This window comes from Hibiscus syriacus, unplaced genomic scaffold, assembly GCF_006381635.1.
Source record: "Hibiscus syriacus cultivar Baekdansim isolate YM2019G1 unplaced genomic scaffold, ASM638163v2 tig00005712_pilon, whole genome shotgun sequence".
NCBI lineage: Eukaryota > Viridiplantae > Streptophyta > Magnoliopsida > Malvales > Malvaceae > Hibiscus > Hibiscus syriacus.
Genome location: NW_024062065.1, coordinates 511,173 through 534,863, shown reverse-complemented (window position 1 = coordinate 534,863; position 23,691 = coordinate 511,173). Strand labels below are relative to the sequence as shown.

Sequence of the window (23,691 nt, the reverse complement as noted above, 5' to 3'; positions counted from 1 at the left end):
ATGACTTGTACGAGTTAATCATTTAAATTTTAACAACTGATATTAGAGATATGATTTGAGTTCAATTTAAAAAGATTATTGATGTGGATCTTATTAATTTAATATTATTAGCATTACAAAACTTTATTTATTAATTATGTGAAAATATTTATATATCACATTTAGCATTTTAACATCAGTGCTTACTATTGTTACTCTTTGGATGAATTATAGAAAAAAAAAACTCTCTGGATGAATGAATGATAATATGAAAAATTAGTATATGGATTAAATTCTAAATTTGTATATAATAGAAGGACCAAAACTATAATTTAACCTAAGAAAATATTCGAACATAACACTGAGGCCATGTGCTGCTCCTTGTGATGCCAAATTTTTCTCGATGTAAACTCTATTGAAACGACCGAACCCCCTGCTCAATCCACATGACAACCTTATGCCCTCTACTCTCAATTGACTTTCCAGCACTGACAACATCAACTGACTTTCGACTGACAACATCCTCTTCCGACGAAGCTTACTCAATGACTCTCTCATCGGAAACTTTCTCCGTCGATTGACTTTGAAAAAAACTCGAAAAATCCGACACCGACCCCAGTTTTGTACGTACCTTGAATGACATGCAATACGACCCTAAACTGATCACCTCCGGAACGTCGAACGGACTTGCCACCCTGATCAGAATGCTCTCCTTCGACAGTCCTTCCTTTTTCGAGTCGATTCCTCAATGCAGTCCACCATCTCCCAGTTAGTCTTACCAGAAAGGAATCATCCCAGCATAAAAGAGGGACACCATAAAGCTCTACCTGGTAGTAAGCCATAGGAACTCCGTCTTCATTCAGCAAAGATGTCAGCCGATCAAACCAGAACCATAACTCCTCTTTCTTCTTCAACCATGCCTCCAACATCTCTTCGATCGTTTTAAAAGTAACAATGCAAGAATTCCAGACATAGAACTTGCAATATGAACTTCATAACCCTCATTGGACAGAGACTTCTACACCAACTCCAGCTCGAAAGAATGTTTGACAATCCCCGTTAATGATCTTTTTTCACCCAGCTTGAATTTTCAGAAGGGATATGCATCTCCCATACATTCCTTATCCCTGTAACCTTGTTTATACTGTCATTCCTTTTCTCCTTGTACTCCAAATCATTCCTCTGCGTTCTGTCTGTCAGCAGAACATCTTTGTAGGACCTGTCATCCCTAATACTCTTCGACAACTCAACTTTCTCTTTTAACTTAGATCTTTCTTCTAACTCCAACCAAGCAACATTCATACTTCGTTTTGTCCTCACTATCCTTAATCTTTCATTTCGATATTTTGCAACTCCTACTGAAACTTTCCTCCCATCAATGAGCGATCCATTCACATTCTCGATAGCTTTCCTCAAACCTGCCTCATTGTCGAATTGCACAAAGGCAAAAGTGGATGATTTGTATCTAGGATTCTTCGTTTCTCTTGGGATGAAGACTCTCACTACAGGACCCTGAAAGGTCCCTGAAAAAGGAACAGTTCCCTTAGCGCCCCTCGTGAAATTCTCTTCTCAGATTATCGACCAAAGCTGTCCATTCCTCACCGGAGAAGAATTGGCCTTTCAACTTTTCTCTCTCTACGCCTTTGCCTTTCTCACTCATGTTTTTTTAGGTTGTTGTAGTGTATATTGTTCAATCACAGTATATCATGAAGCATAAGGACAAACAAGTACCTCAGCAGATACAAAAACTTCTTGCTCATTAGGAAGCTGAAGGGTGATTAGCCCCCCTGCTTTTCTGCTCTTGCCCCTCCCGCTAGCTTTACGTAACACACTAACAGAATAAGCAAAACTTTTACCTTTGGCAGGTATTTTATCAAATTTTGGCGCCTCCCACCCTGATCTTTGACATAATTGATGAAGAACAGCCTTGGGAATCCTTTTTGGTTCTCCCTGTCATTATTTAGATCATATCCTGCATAAGTGAGAATGAATTCGGATAGAACAAGGCCAAAGTCAAACATTTAAAGTTAAGGAGATTGATAAGGCACTCAGTTTTAAAATCATTGTCCTGCGTGTTCATTGTTCACAGTCATAGATGTCAAGTTAAAGGAGATACATGCTTAATACCTTATCACCAATCATCAGTAATATTAACCTCACAAGATCATTGAATTTTGGGCATTACCTTCTTCCAGATTCCATCCAATTTCTACAAATTTTTCTCATTGTATAGTTCTTTCATCTTTTCGTTCTTCTGCAATTTTAGTACTTCAGAATCAACAGCATCATTAATTGGAGAATGTTCTAAGAAGAAATCACCGATCTCCACATCTTCTGACATATTTTCGGAGTCACCTTTTTCTTGATCAGGCAATAAAGAAGGAACAGATTCGGTAGAAGACTCTTTAGAGGTCTCTGTCTCATTTACAGTGCCTGTAGTGTCACCTAAAGTTATAACAGAGGCTGCAGAATTGTCTTCTTCATGCCCAAAAGATGTTATCTCAGACTGCTCTTCAGGCATGGAACTAGTGGCTGTGGACTCAGACACACAACCAGATGCTCGTTCATGCAAAAATTCTGATGCTAAGATATCATCTGATAATCCTGATCAGTAAAATTAAACAACTCATTACAAATAAATCAAGAGACAAATCCTTTAACATAAACAATAAAAAGAACCACAAATCACCTAAGGCAGATAACTCTTGCTTGGGTTTGCGGATTACACTGCCTGCCTTTTCCTGGCCCTTTTTATCCCTATTTTCCTTGGCCTTTGTCGCGTCCAATCGTGCTGCATGGTATTCTTTTGCAATAACATCATACGGCCTTGGCCCAGAAACCTATTAATATATGTAGAGAGATAGTGAGAGAAAGACTTCATAAAGAATGAAATTAGACCGTCATAGTAACAAATCTGCTTGTAAACCCTAAACCAAAACAGCAGAGACAGCAACAGAATACAACATCAGTAGCACTGCACTCTGTTCCCTTACCTCCTCCTGTTGCTCCATATATTGTCGAATCCAATCTGCTTGTGATGGTTGGCACGTGCTTAGAGAATTCTCATCCTCACTGCCCTTGGTTCTAACAGAAAGTCCATGTAAGTTCTCCTTAAATCTATGCAAGTCCTCCTTAAATCCATGTAAGTCCATTTAAGTATAATAGCCTGCTATTCTCTTCCATTCACAATTCATATGAAAATTTTCACACACTTTTTAATTTCTCATATATCTCACAAGTGCAAAGTCATAATTGTTTATCATCAATTGTAGTGATTGAATCATATTAAAGATTATTCTTAAAATTCTTGGTAAGATCACATTTCTAAATTATTTCTTTTGATTTTTATATATTTCTAATTTCTAGATAAAATTATTCTTTTATTTCTAAATAATATGTCATGTATTGAGAAAAATACGACGAAAAACATTAATGTTGACATTATCATTAATAATTTTACATCAAGAAATACTCGAATACAATTTTTTTATATGTATTTATTTGTTTAAATATATTTTTTGATATCGTAATGAATTATTAAACACTTGTAGGGTACTTAAATCAATCTAGTTGTTCTGAAACAGACAACAATGAATCTCACTTTTGTATTAAATTCCGAGTTTCGTGTAGTGTTGTCCTGTTCCAGATGTGACTCAAAACAATGATTACCCAGTAATTATTAGAAAAGTTACAAGCACCTAAAATTAAGCAGCTGTTTGATTGGGAAAGCCCTATAATTATGTCTCCCTGATATTCCGCACGTAATGCCATTATAAGGTTTAATAATGCTTTTAGTCCCTCTATCATGTTAAAATTGAAGAATTATTACTTTTACATTTATTGGTATAATTACCTATATCTACTTAATTTATCGTAACACCCTTTGATATTTTTATAGAAATAGTGATTAATTTTTGTTTTTTATGAATTAAAAAAATATAAATTATTAATATTTTGAAGATATTATTAATTCATATTGTCACGGGACTAGACTCATGCTAGTTGATTTGTGCGCCACTTAGGCAATTTCAAAGTCGAAATAGTTCATAAGTCAGCCTTTACCACGTCCTGGTGAGACTCTGGCTCACCAAGCGATAAACTAACCTTTTAGGGTTAGAACAACGATGCGAAAGCTAACAACAATAAGGCTAATCCAAGCTACCAAGAATAAGTCTAAGTTACGCAAGCACTATCGAACCTTTCCAAGTCACAAAGGCTTAGCCACTTTGGGAACCATGAAAGAACTGCGAGCAAGTAATACTCTCGAGGCTATCTTAGCTTTCACGATCGGCAACACAAGCCACAAAGGCTTAAGCACAAAAAGAACAAGCTAAATAGCTTAAGTAACAAAGCCATCAAGGTTAGAATGTTAGAAACAAAGGCAACAAAGGAAACAAGATAATTTCAAGAATAAATGTCTGAGTTGTATTACTCTGAGAGGAATATTTATGATGGATGATTACAAATGAGTGAATCAACTCTCTATTTATAGTTGAGACTCTCAAAAACCAATGGTATAGATCAAAGTACATCGATGACTTGGATTGAATTGAAATCTAACAAAATTTTTCCAAATTCAAATCCAACATCATCTCCTTAATTAAATTCCTAAATCAAGAGATAATTCTATCCATTATGGAAACTTCTGGAATCTTTCAAGGAGTAGGCCAAGTCTGATGGTTCTGGGCAGGCCAAATCTGTGCACATGTTTCCGTCCGAATCCACGACCCTTGACAAATGTGCCCCCATCGAATATTGTAAAGCCCTCATCGTTTCTCTCGAATGCTCTCAGACTTGATCCCTTTCACGGACTCATAAGCATTTCCAAGAACCGGGTCAATTAAGCTTGGCCTGTTATAAACCCAAATTTACACGCACAGAACCCTCTTTCCGGATGTTTGTGCCGAAGTCTCGGATCCAAAAGAGCGGTCCGTGACAATACGTACTAAAAATATTATAAAAATTAAAAGATAAAATTATGGAAACTAAAATCAGAATTATACCCATTCATTCATTGACCCAGTAGTTAAGCAGTCCACTTCCCCTGCCTCCGAGGCTTAACTTTCAAACAACAATCTCTCTCTCTCTCCAATCATTTGCAGTAAAAGCAAAGAAATCTCAGACTCATTATCAAATACATCCTCTCCTTCTCCATAATCTACAGGCGAAAACACATACAATTCTTCTCATTTGATCTCTACCTTTTTTCCATGGAAACCCAAGTCCCAGTTCCGGCGGCTACGAAGCCACCAAAAGACTACCGTTCCAACGTCGACACTTCCCGCCCTTTTCGCACCGTCAAAGAAGCCGTCGCCGTCTTCGGCGAGCGGTTTCTCGTCGGAGAGATATACACTCCGAAGCCTTACACTTACAGTCGCCCTCCAAGCCAAGAGATCGCCTGGTTTTCACCCGGTAGTACTCCAATGAGCCGTAAACAAGATGATCAACGAGAGGTTCTCGACACCTTAAAGAAGCTGGAGACCGAGCTCGAGGAAACAAAGGTGGAGCTGAAGCTGCTCAAGGAAAGAGAATCCGAAACGGAGGTTGCGTTGGCTTTATTGAACGCTGAACTCCACAAGAACATGTCGAAGTTGGCCATAGCCGAGGCTGCTGCGGCTAAGAAGGCGGCGGAGACGACGCCGACGCCGATGCGGAGGACGGCGAGTTTGGAGATGGGGAAGGGAGAAGATATAGCGAGGGAGGAAGAGAGAAGAAAGGAGTTGATGAAGCGAATTGAGAACAACCCGACGCTGTCTCAGATACTGAGTATAGGTGAAAAAGAAGGGTATTTTGCGGGGAAAAGAGAGAGGAAGTTGATGAAGAAGAAGCCCATTGTTCCTCTGGTTGGTGATTGGATTTTCAAGAAGAAAGGGTCGCCTACAACTCTTCACAATCCTCTTTATGCCTCATGATGCTGAATTTTTAATGATTATAATTATTATTTTCTTTAAATCTCGATTGATCTCAAAGTGTTTTATTTTGCTCTTCTGTTTCTATATCATGTTTTATCATCGTTTATATGGAGCGAAAGCATGGCTTTGTTTTGTTTTAGCAGTGCATGTGTAATATATTCCGAGGGTGTCTTGCATTTGTGAAATGTATACTTAAATAAATTCATCACGATTCTGCCCTGCCTTTGTCTAAACGTCGACGGCGACGGTTCAAAGTTTCATTTTTTTTAATTAATAACTTATATATGATCACTAATCTAAATCGGGTACTGCAGAAGGACGACCCTCCAACCTAATTTACTTCATTCGTAAATATCAATATTCGAAACTCTGACATTGTTTTTTAATTTCAAACAAAAATATATATTTTTTATTTTATTTTTGAGAGAAAATATTTTTTTAAATATCATGTACGGAATAATAAAAGAAAAGTGGCTCTAAAAGTTAAAAGTATTAACTGCATTTTATAGTTAGATCTTATTTTATGACAATTTGTTGATGTATTTAGAATTATTCGTAGAATAATCTGTCAGATTAATTATCTCAATCTCTATGTCTACATCAAATTATGTCTAAGTTCGACTATAAACTTATAAATTATTGATAGTTGTTAGATTTTTACATAAAATGAAACATGTATTCAAGGAAAGATTTTTTATTTTTATTTTTCCCTTCAAAAATTTCATTTAGGTTATATTACTTTTGATGTACTTTACATTATTTTTTAATGAATAAAAATATAATTTATTTTTTAAAAAATAGCAGATTTGGACGTCAATTAAGCGAAAGTGTACCTGTTATAGGTACAAAACTTAAAAAAAATTTTATTGTATGATCTATAAAATTAGAATTAAGCTAAAATAATAAGTTATCACAATATTTAATTGAGAAAATAACTTCAGTGATCAAAAATATCTTATAATATACGATTTTAACCAATTTTTTTGGATTTGCCAAAATGACCAACTAAATCGCAATGCGATCGATAATTCGCAATGCGATCTCCGGTATCGCAAATCAGTTTCCAGATTTGCAACGCGATTCTGACTATCGCATTGCGATTTTCCAAATTCGCAATGCGATAGTCCAAAATCGCATTGTGATAGCACTGTTCACCGTTGCGATAGCACTGTTCATCGTTGCGATAACACTATTTACCGTTGCGATAGCACTGTTTACCATTGAGATAGTGATCAAAATAAGAAGAAAACTAATTAATAATGATCTTGAAGGTAGTTTACCTGAAAATAAATATAGTTGAAGGATCAAATCGTGAATGAAGTTGATTGTTATCTATGAGCATTGTTTATCATTCTATCTTAAAGATTTTTAATTATCGAGTAATGTTTTGTTTGTGATGATTATGATGATAGTGAGCATTGTTTATAATGAAGCTGAAAACTGTACAGGGAGACCAACACATGGTTGGCCATATGAATTTTCCATTGACCAATTTGCTGTTGGGTTTGAAGCTAAAACATTCCATGGTTTAGTATTTGCCTGGTATTGATTGATGAGCTATCACTGTCTCTCTAAAATAATGCATCAGTTTTGGTTCTAGAGATGTTTCACTGACATACTGGAAAAAAATTTACTGTGTGAAAAAAAAAGATTAAATGAGTCTTAAATGCATCAGCATCTGTTAATTAAGAACTAGACCTATTAGAATAATATTAGAAAAAGAAAATGCACTTGGATCCAGATCTTGTGAACAGTACTATCGCAACAAAAAAATCCATTCTTAAACAAAATTAAACTTAAATAAATCCATACACCATTAAAGAGAATTCAAACAAAAAAATCCAAAGTTTGAAGCTTTTTTGCATCATTCTGGACAGAAAACAACAGTAATATCGTAAATTCGCAATGTGAACAGTGCTACCGTAACGGTGAACAGTGCTACCGTAACGGTGAACAGTGCTATCACAACGGTGAACAGTGCTATCGCAACGGTGAACAGTGCTATCGCAATGCGATTTTGGACTATCGCATTGCGAATTCGGAAAATCGCAACGCGAATTTGGAAAATCACAATGCGATAGTCAGAATCGCGTTGCGAATTTGGAAACTGATTTGCGATACCGGAGATCGCGTTGCGAATTATCGATCGCATTACGATTTAGTTGGTCATTTTGGCAAATCCAAAAAAAGTTGGTTAAAATCGTATATTATAAGATATTTTTTGTCACTGAGGTTATTTTCTCTATTTTAATTAATAAATGAAAATATAATCTTAATATATATATATATTTTAAAATAATAATAAATCTTTATATCTATTCAAAATACAAACAATTTTTGATTATTCAAAATAATAATAAATCTTGTCCTCGTCCTCAACTTTCAAAGTTCATTTCTAACTAATTTATTTATGAGTAAATTACAAATTTTATCATTGAACTTTACTATCTCTCCTATTTTGATCATTGAACTTTAAAAAATTTCAATTTCCTCAAATGATTTTAATTCATTGATTTTTTTGTTCACTGAACTTTATTCTCTCTCCTATTTTGGTCACTTCGTTGTTAAATAATTAACGCCGTTAAAACCTACATTGTTTTTAAAAAAATACCAAAATGACACCATTTTGTGTTTATATAACTGCTGATTTTAATGTCGTTAACTATTTAACAGTCAAATGACCAAATTTGTAATTCGCTGAAGAAAACATAGAGAAGGTAATTTCATTACAACCATATAACCTCTTAAGATTCATGCTTCCTTCCCATCACTACCTTATAAAGAGAGCAGCTTTTGCTTGATATTTTAACTATGAATTAGTTGGGAGAAAATATAGAATTAGCCGAAATTTTGTCTAGAATCTAAATCAATGGAAGCAACAAGATGTGAGATGAACCTCGAGGAACTATACATGAAATTAAGCCCTGTACTTGAAGATTTGTTTGAAGTCTTTGATGACCCCTTGCCTGTTCGTCTAGCTGAGTAATAATAAAATGATGGGCAAACTACGCGTTTAGTACTTAAACTATTAGTTTTGATCAATTTTACTACATGAACTTTTAACTTTTTCAAAATGATACCTAACGTTTAGTTTTTGTTTCATTTTAGTACTTGTTAAAAGCTTAACAGACGGGTTGACGTGGTATAACTCCAGTGTATGGACAACCAATCCAAACGGTAGACCACGAGATAATAACGAGTTGATCAACATAGTTCAGTTACAGGCTCATCGGACAGTCGACAAAGAAGATCGGAAGATGAAAAAGTCGAAGAGCCCATCGATGATCTAGGGAGATTGAGGCATTTTCCGACGAAACGGAGGTAGAAATCAAGTTCAAGGGGTCGAAAGTTACTGGCTGAAAAGTTTGGGGTTCTTCGACCGACAGATGCATGGCTTAAAACTGTAGACACGACGATCGACAAGCCAGTTCGTTAACTTTTTCATGGCGCAGTACTAAAATAAAATAAAAACTAAATGCTAGGTATGATTTTGAAAAATTAATCAGATATTAAAACATATCAAATTTGCTAGTTTAGATATTAAACACGTAATTTACACTAAAATAATTTAGTACCGAAAATAAAGAAACAATGACATATAAACAAGTTTCTAAGTGCCAAGGTGTTATAGGGCTAGGGAAAAAGTGTGATTAAGAAACTTGAGCTAAAATCAGCAGTAATGGTTTCAAATCCTAGGCAAACCATATGAGTCCATCCATTAAGTTGGCAAACATAAAAACTATGTAACCTAAGTCATGTAGTCGACATTCTTTTTTCTTTTTTGAATTATAATGGAGGCCTAGTTACATAGGCTCACAATAAGGGGTCCAAACTATCACATCAACAATTATCGATAATATATTTTTGTTTTGATCATTTAATTTTTATTTTCATCAAAATCATATATAATGCTACATTTTAGTAATTCATATTTTAAAAATTATCGATAATATTGATGTATTACCATAAGATAATATCACATCAACATCACCATTAATTATTTAACGGTGGACGACCAAAGTAAAATCAAAACATAACGTTGAGTATAATTTGGGAAAAAAACAAAACAGAAACTCAATAATTAGTTGATGACCAAATAGGTAATTTGGAGGCGCTTTGTTCTCGGAAACGGCTTGAACGCCGGCGACCACATTTCACAAGGAGGAAGATAAGTTGAGTTCGTTGCATTACAAGGTCGAATTGAAGAGAGCAGCAAGTAGGTGCAAAAATGTTCAAGCGAAGAGAGAACAAAAGCAGTTCGGTGCCATTGTTACCGGTGACACTAATGATGTCGGCGGTGGTGAACAAAAGACGGCTGCTGTGCTCGAGCATTTCGGTCTCGGTTCGACTGCGGGTGGTAACACGGTGGTTCATGACCGAGATAGCTGCAGCAAATCATTTTACACAACCGATCACGTTCTCGGTCAATCGATGCATGGGAGTTTTGGTGATTTACATTTCACACTGGGGGGCCGAAATTATTAATGCATATTAATAAATAATTATTCAGATTAAGCATTGTATAAAGTAATGTTTTAGTATATGTAATTGAAGTTGACTAGCCGACTTTATGTTAATGATGAATAGGAACGGACGTAATATTTAATGTTACAAAAATAAAATTTAAATTTATAAAATTTTAAAAGTTGACTTAAACTTATAAAATTTTAAAAAATTAAAATATATTACTTCAACAACCAATTGGGTTACTCCGCATCTTTTCGAAGGCCAAAGATTCAAACTAGTTCTAGAGGTTTGAAAATTTGGGTGATGACTGATGCCTGATTAACCGAACCGGGTGACTCCATTTTGGATTTTGTTTACTCTACGAATTGGTACTTGAAGTTTGTAAATTTTTCAAAGTGGTTCTTGAGTTTTTCCAAATTCTCAAATTGGCCCCTATGACGGCATATTACTTCAACAACCAATTGGGTTACCGGTGTGATTTGAATGTTGAGACCATTAAATAATACATGTCATAATCTGATTAGTTATTGAAATATCACATTAAAAATTAATTACCAATTTAAGAAATTTAAAAAATTGGTACACTAATTTGAGATAAAAGAATGGTCATATACGCATTTTAATGAAAATTAATAACTCCATGTACCGATTTATATGATAAGCATTAAATTTCACCACCACCATCACTCGTAACTAAATAAATTTTCTTTTCGTCTTTGTTGATCGATGGCACCAATTTTAGTGTTGGTTACCGGTCGTCGATATTTTTTATTGTCCTTTTTTTATATTGTATCTCTATTGTCTTTTGTTTTTTTATTTTCAATAAGTATGCTTGTATGACACGTTTTCATTTGTCTTTATGACACGTTTTCTTATTCTTTTTGACATTTTTTTGACATTTTTTTGTTGTTTGGTCGTTTTTCATTTATCTTTTTTCTAAGGGTTGATTTGAATACCCGATTTGCATTCGTGGATAGCTTTTCACGTCGCTCAAGTCTGATTTGCGATTTTTCGATGGTTTGATCTCCTTTTGTTTGTATCAGATTTGTTTGTATCTATCTTTGTTCGAGTTTTTTTGTTAGATTTTTAATCTTTCCTTGTATGACCCTTTTGTGATATTAAGTTGTTAGTTTTGTTTCAGTTATTATAAAAAAATTTCTAATTATGTTCTTAATTGTAAATATTTATTGTAATTTGAGATATTTCCTATTTTACGGCTTTATATTTGCAGTTTCATTTTACAGCTTTCTTATTCATGTACGGATTTACAAGGAGGTTAGCGGGCCATATAACCTGTTCGGCCCATCTCCAACCCTTGTTAAATTCTGGGCCTAAACATAAAATATCCAAACTCGTGGGGATTTGAAATAACTCACTAGAAATCGTTTCTGATTTTATGTATGATAAATCCAAATCTTCTTCGGATCTCTTTCTTCTCCATCGATTTAAAAATTTTCTTCGTCACCGTAAGTTTCCCCTCAATCTCCTCCATCCATGAATCCATCACCAGCCTTCGAGTTGGACTCAGTTCCACGCGTTTTGATTTCTTAAGCCTCCGAATTCTCCTCTTCTTCAATGATCGTTTTGCTCTTGAAATACCCTTCTTACATGATCTTTGCAGGAGATTCACAATCTCCGGCAAGTATATAAGACCCTGTAACAATATCTTCGATTGACGTCGCATAAATTCGAAAAACGCTTTACTCTGTTCTGCAATACATTGTTTAATTCCTGGTGAATTATCCGATTCTTCGTGTTTCTCTGTGTTGTTGGATTGTAGTTTCGATATTGCTTCGGAAACCAATGCCTTTAATTCGGAATCTTCATCGGCAACTGCCCGACCGGTCGTCCGAAGAGCGTTTAATGCTCCGGCATTGATCAGAACATCGCTTTCGCCGTCGTTGCCTATGGCAATGGCAATGCGGCAAAGGAGAGTTAATCCGTGCGACTGTAACTCTTTATCTCCGTCATCAAGTATTAGCTTCATTAACAATGGTACGCCGTTGAATTCGATTATCGACTTCGAATGCTCGCAACAAAGGTGATTGGTTGAGGTAACAAACTTCTGCAAGGCGATGGAAGCTTTGATCGCAATTTCTCGATCTGTATCGCCTAGTAGTACCACCAACGGACTAATTACTCTGCTCTCTTTCACTGAAAAAGACCTCGCCAATGAACCGACGGATTCGATCGCCGGGATTCTCAGTTTAGTGATGTCGTATTCTTCGATTACCCTCAATAGCTCATCAACAATCACATTCGAAGCCGGAGAAGAGCTCTTGAAAGTGGAATGTCTGAAATCATCATCTGATTCAGCAATGGCCGTGATTTCCCTTATAATCATTAGGCAATTGTACTGCAATTCATTCTTTTCCGTTCCCAACAACTTAGCCAAGCACAGCATACCTTTCGTCTCGGCGAACGTCCAACAATTCCGAACGCTCTCTCGAACAAGGATCAGCAAAGCCCTGGAACAACCGAGTTTCAGCTGCAGCTTAAGTGAACTCGGCGTACGATCATTAGCAGATGACAGCAATGAAACCAGTCTCCATATTACGTTCTCCCTGATTAAATGATATTCCTTCATTTCCGGATAATGTTCTGCAATGCTGGCTACCAAATCGGCTGCTTCGATTCGATCCCAAATCTGAGATGTTCTCGATAACCGGTTTAAGATCGTTGAGACCATTTCCTTCATGATTACAGCTTCCTTTCCCTTCTCGTTAGCTAGAAGGCAAAGTGTGTTGGCAACCTTGATCTGAGCATCGAAACAAATGTGTTCTTTCAAAAGCTTTTGTAAAGGAGGTACACCACCTTCTTCATAAATAATGTTCTTATACTCGTCTTTTCTCGAGCAAGAAACGCCAGAGAATCCACCGCCTTTATTCGATCTTCTAATTCACGCTCCATTTTGACGGCGGCAATGCAAGACCAAACCCGATACCTCGGCGACTCCTTGCACGGCGATTCACGGCGGCCTCCGACGTATATGGAAAGCAACCATTTCATATCCTCAATAGAAGCATATAAACGATTGCGGAGCTCCCTGAATTGGGTTCCACTGCCGAAGAGCCGCCAGAACAAGTTCCGCCGCTTGCATTTGTGAACGACGGCGAGAGCGAGCTCAAAGTGACGCTTGACCTTGGCCAGTATGCAACGAAGTGGGTGCAAGTAAAGTGGAGCTCGAGCTGAACGGATGCAGCAAAGAAGAGTCTTCATCATTTGAGACAATTGATTCACCATCTTCACTACCTCGCTGCATTCTCCTTTGAAGGACTTGGCCTTGTTAACGGCGGAGCAAACCTTCTCCCCTAAGGATATTAAGTCCGAGAGTTCTTGAATCTGGATTTGTGCCTCCCAACCCAACATCGTCTAAGTTTGATTACCCATAAATATTTCATATCGTTGATAGAATTTCAGTTTGATCTGCCATCTTCTCTTGTTATCGTTACTTTTAAATTCTCAGATCACCAAAGCCAAGGGTGTTGCTTGATGTTTTTGCCATCATTCGCTTAACACAGGAGATCGCGCGAGTGCGTTCGAAGAACTTGAAGAAAAAACCCGCACTTATTCTTCCCAGCGAGAAGGGCCCACTCGACTTGTTTGGATATGTTTTTGTCAGACCATACTTTCTTTCCGTTATTATATTAAATTATAAGATAAACTATGTGTTTATTACCTAAATTGTTAATTTTAGTATTTTTTTTAATTTTTTTAAAATTAAATCTATTTTTTAGTTTTTATTTCATTTTATTATCCGCTGTAAAAAATTTAACGGATGGGCTCATCGATCGTCACATCTACAATCGTTAATCGTCGTATCCGTCGACCGTCGTATCCGTCGACCGATAAAGTTGAAACTTTTCGATCCTCATCTTTTTGACTCCTAACGTGATTTCGACTTCCTTTTCATCGAGAAATGCATCAATCTCCTCAAATCAACGACGGAATCTTGATTTCTTCATCCTCCGATCTTCATGGTCAATTGTCCAATGGGTCTAAAATTGGACTATGTTGGTCGACTCGTCATTCTCTCGTAGTCCACTGTTCGGATTGGTTGTCCGTCCATAGGAGTTATGTCACGACAATTCGTTCGTTAAGTTTTTAATAGTGGAGCGGGTATTAAAAATACAACAAAAATTAAACGTTAGGTATAATTTTAATAAAAAAAATAAGAAATTTTATATACTAAAAAAACTAAATCTGATAATTTTAATATTAAACACGTAATTTACCCTGAATTATAATGCAATAGATGATGGTATACTAAATGGTTAATTAGTCCGATGTTGAGAACGCGCGATCGTTAGATTTTATCATAGAAATCTCTGAAGGTACGCCTTGATAGCTACCTGATGAATATTTTATTCATGAAATCTACTTTTTGTAGAAGTTGAAGTAGAATAAATCGGAAAGCGATGTTTTTCTTTTAGGATAAACAAAGAAGGGTCTTCGTCGTTTGAGCCAGTTGATTCACCAGCTTCCCTACCGCACCGCATTCCCCTTTGAAGGGCTTGGCCTTGTTAACGGCGGAGCAAACCTTCTCCCCTAAGGATATTAAATCCAAGAGTTCTTGAATCTGGACTCGTGCCTCCCAACCCAGCATCGTCCGAGTTTGATTACCCAGAAATATTTCATATCGTTGATAGCATTTCAGCTTTGATCTCTCGATCTTCTCTTGTTATCGTTACTTTTACATTTGAGTTTTTCAGATCACCAAAACCAAGGGTGTTGCTTGATGTTTTTGCCATCATTCGCTAAACAGAGGCAATCGCGCGACGGCGTTCGAAGAAACTAAAGAAGAAGAGGAACAAAAAGCCGCACTTTTTTTTTCATCGAGATGGGCCCGCTTGACTTGTTTGGATATGGTTTTGTCACACATACTTTCTCTCCGTTAGTCATATTAAATTATACTATAAAATACACAATTGGTTTCTTAAGTGTATAAACTTTTTTTATTCCTTCAACTATTAAAATCTATAAAATAATCTTTTGACGATAGAGAGCTTTTTATTGAGTTTATGATTATTAAAAGTTATAAAATGATCACTTGATTATTCATATGTTTCAAACTCGTCATTATCTACTAAAAAATTAGCAATTGTCTACACTAGACGTTAACCTACAAATTGAATATGATAAAATCATATTTTAATGTTTTCTATCGCCGCGTTTGTACTTTTAAGTAATTTTTGATAATATAATATTTCGAGCACTGATTCGACGACATGGTATAAAAAAATAGTCATTCCACAAAACACAACTCAAACTGCTCGAAGATTAGATTTTATTATATCATAACGAATAGGTTAAATTCTAATGATTAATGCATGAATTGATGGTCTATTAAATGATTAATTAGTCTACCAACAACCAATTGATTTAGTGGGATGAGACATTAGATTTCTTAAGCAATGTCAGAGATTCGAATCCTGACATTTGATTATGAAACAAACTGGGTTGGGAAGGTCAACCTGATAATAAACATATGCAAAATTTGGTCTAAATTAATAAATTAATAGATCGGATATCAATTATTAATTAAAAAATAATTAATTAATCCGATGTTGAGAACGAGCGATTGTTAGATTTTATCAGAGAAATCGCTAAAGGTACTTCGTGATAGGCCGATAGCTACCAGATAAGTAATTCCTTCATGAGATGCACTTTGTGTCAGAGAAGTTTAAGAATAGAATAGATAAATACATTGGAAAGCAACGTTTTTCTTTTTAGATTAGCTGATTGAGTAATAAAGGGCAAGTTCTATAGTCCGACATTTAAATATACAGTTAAAAAAATGTTATTAATTTTGTTATTATTTAAATAATAAAATTAATAAAAAAATATAAAAAATATTATTATTTTTATCTAAAACATTATTTTTTTAATATTTTCAAAAAAAGTGTCTAACAGTAATAAAATTGATAGCGCTTAATAATATTTCCGGTCATTTTTACTAAATTCGATAAAATATCTAATAATAACAAAACCGATAACTACTAATAATATTTTCGATTATTTTTTACCGATTTTATTTTTTTAACCGATATTAAATCTGTCGCTCATGCTCATTTTCATAATAGAGAGATGACGCCATTTTCAACATATTCTGATTCTTGTCTCGCGGTGCATTTATTTATTGAACGTCGACTTGGTGCGTCAGCACGATTGGTCAGGCAAAAGAATACATAAAATAAAGAAATCGCGCGCACTCGGGCGGTACACCTATCGCACCGCGATGCCATTTTCAGTTGGTTTTGTTCTCGCGGGACACACGGTCTTTTTTTCCCATTAAGAAAATCATGTCAACTTTTACGACATCTTTTGCTTTGTACATCGATAGGCACGACATATTCGTTTGGGTCTTTTTCTTTCTTTTAAATAGATTTGTTTTAGAAATTCTATATTCACTTCTCTTCATTTTCAGTTGATATGTGATGATATTAATTTTTGTATTTATTGTCATCATCAACGGTTTTTATTTTTCTTTACTTTAGATTTTAATAACTTTATTTTTATGATACATTTTTCTCTATCTTTTGATATATTTTTTTATATTTGACAATTGCTTTTATATATATATATATATATATATATATATATAGTTAGATTTGGTATCGACATAATTAATCAAGACAGTGCTTATTTGTTACTATGTTGATATTATCTATTTTAGAATTTCAGATTAGACATAGATATGTGATTTGAATTCATTGATAATTTTTAACATCATTCGACTTTGATATGCAATTTGTTGATAGTATTTCAATACTTTAATCTTCTTTTGTGGCATGTTTGTTGATGTAATAAGATCTTTTTCGAGTTTTTTTGTTAGACTTTTAGCTCAATATCAAAATTAGTGCTCAAGCTATACATGTTTTCCCATATAGGTGACTAAACTAATTTTCGTCTCATCTAGGTGCCTAATATTACAAACGTTATCCATTTAGGTGTCTGGGCAGATAACAATGTTAATTTCCTCGTTAAATAACATGTGTAACAACTTGGTAATTTTAAAAATTTTATTTAAAATTCAAAAATTAAAATTATATATTTTTTAAAAAATATAAAGCGCAATTTTTGAAATAAACCCAAAACTTTAAAAACCTTCATTTCAACCCCTAAACCCACGTCGCCCATCGTCTTTTACCGTCGACGAAGCTCCACCCGACCTCCCCGGTGACCAAAACCCCATGAAATCGTGATAGATCAACGTCGTATCGAGGATGAATCAATGTTTTAAACCGCTCGATTCTGACAGCCAATCGACGAAAAATACGACGGTGTATAAGTAGGAGGATGGTAGGGACTACGTTGGTAGTGGTGGTTGTGGCATGAAAGGGCGGCGGCGGCGGATGAAGGTTAGTATTTTTTTTATTATAAATATCATAATATTTTTAATATTTTATTTAAAAAATAAATTTCAAAATCATAATATTGTGACACGTGTCACTTAATGGGGAAAATTAACGTCGTTGATAGCCCGAGCACCAAAACGGCAACGGTTGTAATGTTAGGCACCTGAATGAGACGAAAATTAGTTTAGGCACCTATTTCGGAAAAGTAGTATAGTTTGGGTACTTATTTTGGTATGAAGACTATATTTTTAAACCTTTTTCTTGTATAATCCTTATAAGATTTTAAGTAACTAATTTTTTGTATTAATGATTATAATAAAATGTTCTTATTATATTTTTAGTTTACAATTGTAGTTATAAAGTTTTAGTATGATTCTAAATATTTTCCTTTTTGATAAAAGGGTAAATTACACAGGTCATCACTAATCTATTTTCTATGTTATTTTGATCAGTCAACTTTTAAACCTTTTAATTTACTAACTATACTTTATACATTCAACTTTTTTGTCACTCTCTATTATTTTATTTTTATTTTTCTTTGATATGATTTTTTAAAATATTATAAATATAAAAATTATTTTATTATTAAATTTAAAAATATTTAAAATAATCACTGTCACTTGTCGTCATGACAGCCTTCAAAATTGATTGCCATTTGGTTCCAAATTGTATTGGGAGACTCGCTTTGACATGCTAAGTCCGAATCTGGTGGTTGTTTCACCGAAAAATGACCCAAAATCCGCGAATCTCGACTGAAACATTTCAATTTTCCTCACTTTTGATATACTATTCGTGGACTTTGGTGCATATTCCAACAAAATTAAGGTTACGACATGACCACCATTGACGGTCAACGATAGTGGCGTCCAACGATGGCGAACAATTGAATTTAATTTTATATGAAATAATAATAAAAATAATTCAAAATGGTGAAAATAAGAATAATCTGAAAGTTCAGTTAGTAAATTAAAAAATTTAAAAGTTGAATGAATCAAAGTAGAAGAGAAAAGATAATTGAGTGATAGTCTTCATATGCTTCCTGAACCTTTTTTTTAATGTAAATTGTAATCCGGTCACGATATTGAGCTATATGCAATTGCATCTTAGAAACATGTTATATTCTTAACATGTATGGGATGCATTTATACTTCTCATTATTCATCATCAATAGTTATTATGATTGTATCGAAATTAAAAGTTAAAACTTTTTTAATATATCAATGTTTTTTTTATCGCTGATATTGATTGATGATCATTTTATTCATCCAAAACTTTCAATTCGATTTTTCTTAACAATAGTTAGCGATAATAATTGTAATGAAAGTAAACTAAAAATTTAGTGATCATAATGAGAATTGTAAAAATTTAGTAACCGATGTGAAATCACTCTAAAGGTTTAGGTATTATCAATATAATTTACTCTTAAACTTTTTAAAATATAATCAGGTCAATATTTTTTTTTTTTCGATTAATCATCTGATTCCGATCTATTGATAATTACGATTTGTTTTCTCTTTGGAACGCACGTCAATACAATATGACAAGCATTGCGCGAGTTCATTGCTAGAATTGAACAAAGAACACCCGACTCTCGCTACACACACGACGAGTTTGGTCCCACGTTTGAGAAGTTTCTAAACTTTAGATTTGTGATCATAGACGTTATTGGGCTGTGAATGACGAATTTGGAGCTTATTAAAAAAGAGTTAATTATATCATATGTCCCTAATTTATGACTCTTATTATAAATTAGTCCTTAGACCTTTAAATATTTTAATTTGATCCTTAAATTATGATTATTATTCTAAAATAGTTCTCAAACTTTTAGACATTTCATTTTCATCCCCAAGCTATGATCTTCATCCTAAATTGGTCCCAAACTTTTTTGAATATTTTAATTTTATATTCGTATATACTAATCACATGTCTAGTTAATAAAATCATTAGACAAGTTATATTATTATATGTTTGAAGGAAAAAATTAGGTTAAATTATGGTTGAAATGGATTGCATATTTGGATAAATTTGGGGATGAAATCGAAAATCTAAAAGTTTAGGGACTAATTTAGAATGAAATTCATGTTTTTGGGATGAAATTCGAATGTTAAAAAGTTGAAAGACTAATTTAGAATGAGATTCATGATTTAAGGATGAAATTGGAATATTTAAAAATTTAACAACTAATTTAAAATGAGAGATATAGTTTAAGTACATATGATGCAATTAACTCTAAAAAAAAAAGAAAGAAAACAAAAGGATAAACGCGCGTCACAGTCGGAAACACTAGCAAAATCGCGCTACTTTACAATTGGACAGTCGATTCACGACAGCATAAAATAGAAACCGCGCGTTTGGGCAGGAAAATCGAGCGTACCCGTAGAAGAAAAATAGTCCTCGAGGCACCTTTGTTTTTCGCTCTATAATCTTCATGTCATAACCATTTTTAAGTGAAACAATTAAATATTATTTTAAAAAAATGATTACGACTTTAATTTGAAAATTTTGGTGATTTGGAATTAATTTGGAACTAATTAAATGGGAGTCGCCATCGACCTTTGAGCTAGGTAGGTCGAATACCCAAAAATATCTTTTAAAAACAATTTTAAGAAAAATAGTTTTTTAAGACAAAGATGGTATGTGTTTACCAAAGATTCAATTTAATGGATTCGGGAGTCGGTTATGTGTGGGGAAGGGTAAACACCCCCACAGTGCCCAAAATTGGTACTGTGTCATTTACGCATTGTTGTAATGGTGGAAACGATGAATCGAATATAAAATTAAACTATGATCAATTTATTGAGATTTATTTAATTTGCCTCATATTACTGAATGTCATGGAAAATTCTTTAATTCAAAAAGAAACCTCGAAATTAACAATCCTCCATCGGGAAAGCTATTTCGACTATTTCTTATCCATAAAAGAATATTCCCTCATTAACAAAAATACGAATGGAATATATATAAAAAAAGATATTTACATACAACAAAATAAATTGATAAAAAAAAAATCGAATATACATTGTAGAATAAAGATTGATAATTTGCCTGAAATGATATTAATTATCATTTAGAGACATTCATTGCAATGTTCGATTTAAAATGAAATGGATTAGCAAAATAAAATCAAATTAATTTCAAGTTCACATTTGTTCGAATGTCATATCGGATTGTACCACTTCGATCAAGTGATACTTTCCATGCACGTTCTACAAATTTGTGTTCTTGAAAACATTCGAACAATATTTAAATAAAGAAATGCAATATAAATAACTATAAATAGAAATATGCAAAATACAATATTTACAACAAATATAGTCAAATATATTTTTTATATATGATACAAATACATAACATAAAAAACATGTACATACATAAAGAATTAAAATAAAAGAAAATTAATATTACAAACCAAACTATAATGACCAAAAATAAAGTACTTGAAATTTCAAAGACCAAAATAGCAAACACATAAACTCAAAGAACCAAAATAGTACAAACATGATTTTTAAAGGGCTAAAGTCGAAGAAACACAAGTTAAGGACCAAACTGAAATTACACAGAAACATGAAGGATCAAAAATATTTAAACCAAATGCCAAAACAGTGACTAAAACAAAAGATGCACCAATCTGAGGGCCAAATTCGAACATCAGCCAAAATCACACAACACATGTAATAAGTGACTAAAATAAAATTATTATGAATATCATAGCCTAAATTAAAACTAATGAAATTGAAATAAATAACCAAATATGGACTGAAATGAAACAAATCTAAACTCTAAGGCGTAAAATCAAATAATTACACAAACCATGCAAATGAGGACTAAAACAATTTCACAGAAATACGGAGGATCAAAAAGTAATTAAACAAAATGTCAGACAGTGACCAAAATAGAACATTTGCAAATATGATGGCTAAATTCAAACACCCACAAAATATCATAACACAAGAAATTAGGACTAAAATGAAACTATTACAAACATTGGGACCAAAGTCAAATATCCACAAAAATGACATAACATACATTAATAGGACTAAAATAGAAATACCTAAACATAATGGACTAAATTAGTAAAAGCAGAAACTAACAGGGCTAAAAAGTAATTACAAAATAAACAGGGCCCAAATCGCAAACAACAACTAATACAAACATCAGAAATGTGAATAAGTCATAAATAATACTTAGGACTAGATTGAAATTGAAACAGAAACATGAAGACTGAATAATAATTAAACCAAAACGTAAATCAAGGACTAAAATAAAATATTTATAAATGTGATGGCCAGATTCGAATATCAAAGAAACATACACGAAATATTAAATCAGTGGCTAAGATGTAACATTTATAAATATTGAAACCAGAACCAAATATAAACAAAAAATGTTATAATACCTAGGATAGTGACTAAAATATAAAAGTGAAAAGATAAAGGCTCAAATTGAAATAATGTAAACTTCATTCCATGGCTAAATCGTGAGATTACAAGGATCAAGGACCTACAGTGTAGTTTACCCCTTTTAATATGAGAAACACGGGAAGAATGATACAAAGATGTAAGGACCAGATGGACTATTTACCCTTTTATGCTGAAACACGCATACCCTGACCCCTTTAAACGGCGTCGTTTTGGGTCCATTATAACCCAAAATAAGGGTTTCGAAACCCTTATTTTTCTCATTCTCAGCCGTATCCCAAAACCAAAGAGGAGAGAACTCTCTTCCTCCCAAACTGTTCTTCCTGTTTCCTCTTCTCCTTTTCTTCTCTTCTCACCGATGAAGAACACACAACCCCGACCACTTTAGATCGGTGGCCATGGTGTTTCACACACCACACATCCTCATCTAAAAAACCAACCTAAAAAACTAGACCCTCTTCCCCACAACCAAATCTTAAAAACCCTAAGCCCCAAAGATAAAACCTTACCTCCTAAAATAGAGTCCAACCGCTCCGATGAAGCAGCTGTGGCCGGATCGGTTAAGGGTAAATCTCTTCCTTCTCTCTTTTTTTTTAGTTTTTTGTTTTTTTATTTGGGGTCCGAAAGGTTCCCCCTCTCTCACTGTATTTTATGTTTTGTTCTCTCTTTCTTTCTTCTCTCAAAACTCGAATAGTTCTCCCTATTTTCTCCATGTTTTTTCCTTTTTATTGATGCATAAGTTGATATATGATTCCTGCTGATGGATTTGAGTCCTCCAAATAGGTAATAATATCCTATATTTTTAGGATAATAATCTTTTGATTTTTTTTACTTGGATAGGATCTGGGTCACTGTTTGATGGATTGGTGAGTCACTGTTGATGGATTTGTGAGTCACTGTTGATGCAGGGAAGAACGACGGCGGCAACATCAATGGCAAGCGGTGGCTGAGCTGATGATTTAGGGTTTTGAAACCCTAATTTTGTTGGGTTATCATATGATGGGCTCGGGTTAAGCCTAGGTTGGGCCTTGAAATTACTGTTGGTTTCTGGTCATTGTTGGCCTACAAAATATGTAACATGTAAATTAATAATAAAAATACATAAACATAATAATAATAACTATAATAATAAATATTTAACAAAAAAGACCCGGACAAAAACGGGTGTCTACAGCTGCCCCTCTTTGCACATTCTTGTGTTAACAAGAATAGGGCAAAGATGAAAAGACATCATGTTTTTGTCTGGTTCTCTCCCTTTCAAACTTAGAAATTGAATAATGTTGGTTGTTGGGGACGACATTGCTCATACGTGATGAAGAGTTCGGGTCGTCTAAGGGAGGGTGATAACTCGGTTCCTACGTGATGAGGACGACTGGTTATCTAGGGGTGACACGACTCATACGCGATGAAGAGATCTGGTCGGGGGATGACACGACTCATACGTGATGAAGAGTTCTGACCATCTTTAGGAAGGGCGATAACACGGTTCCTACGTGATGAGGACGGCTGGTTATCTGTGGTTGACACGGCTCCTACGTGATGAAGAGATCTGGTCAG

General features: G+C 34.2%; 2 protein-coding genes and 1 long non-coding RNA gene across 3 annotated transcripts; 1 reads left to right on the top strand and 2 right to left on the bottom strand.

Annotated features, from left to right (window-relative positions):
- Nucleotides 1-355: 355 nt before the first annotated feature.
- On the bottom strand, nucleotides 356-2,766 carry LOC120199899. The gene is made up of 3 exons (XR_005523496.1): nucleotides 2,669-2,766; nucleotides 2,165-2,583; nucleotides 356-1,929 (listed from the first exon to the last, which is right to left on the bottom strand). It is a non-coding gene; the product is annotated as an uncharacterized LOC120199899 (long non-coding RNA).
- A 2,238-nt stretch (nucleotides 2,767-5,004) lies between these two features.
- LOC120199898 (WEB family protein At3g51220-like) lies at nucleotides 5,005-6,099 on the top strand. The gene has a single exon (XM_039200874.1). The coding sequence runs from the start codon at nucleotides 5,190-5,192 to the stop codon at nucleotides 5,889-5,891; it is 702 nt and encodes a 233-aa protein (XP_039056805.1). The 5' UTR covers nucleotides 5,005-5,189; the 3' UTR covers nucleotides 5,892-6,099.
- Nucleotides 6,100-11,733: 5,634 nt separating this feature from the next.
- On the bottom strand, nucleotides 11,734-13,727 carry LOC120199890. The gene is made up of 2 exons (XM_039200869.1): nucleotides 13,173-13,727; nucleotides 11,734-13,116 (listed from the first exon to the last, which is right to left on the bottom strand). The coding sequence occupies exons 1-2, from the start codon at nucleotides 13,725-13,727 to the stop codon at nucleotides 11,734-11,736; spliced, it is 1,938 nt and encodes a 645-aa protein (XP_039056800.1).
- Nucleotides 13,728-23,691: the final 9,964 nt, after the last annotated feature.

Excerpts from the sequence above, each read along its gene's own strand:
- LOC120199898 (XM_039200874.1), top strand. The coding sequence starts at position 5,190 with ATGGAAACCCAAGTCCCAGTTCCGGCGGCTACGAAGCCACCAAAAGAC.
- LOC120199890 (XM_039200869.1), bottom strand. The coding sequence starts at position 13,727 with ATGTTGGGTTGGGAGGCACAAATCCAGATTCAAGAACTCTCGGACTTA. Across the intron at positions 13,117-13,172 it reads GAACATTATTTATGAAGAAG|ATCAAGGTTGCCAACACACT; the intron begins GTGGTGTACCTC and ends TTCGATGCTCAG.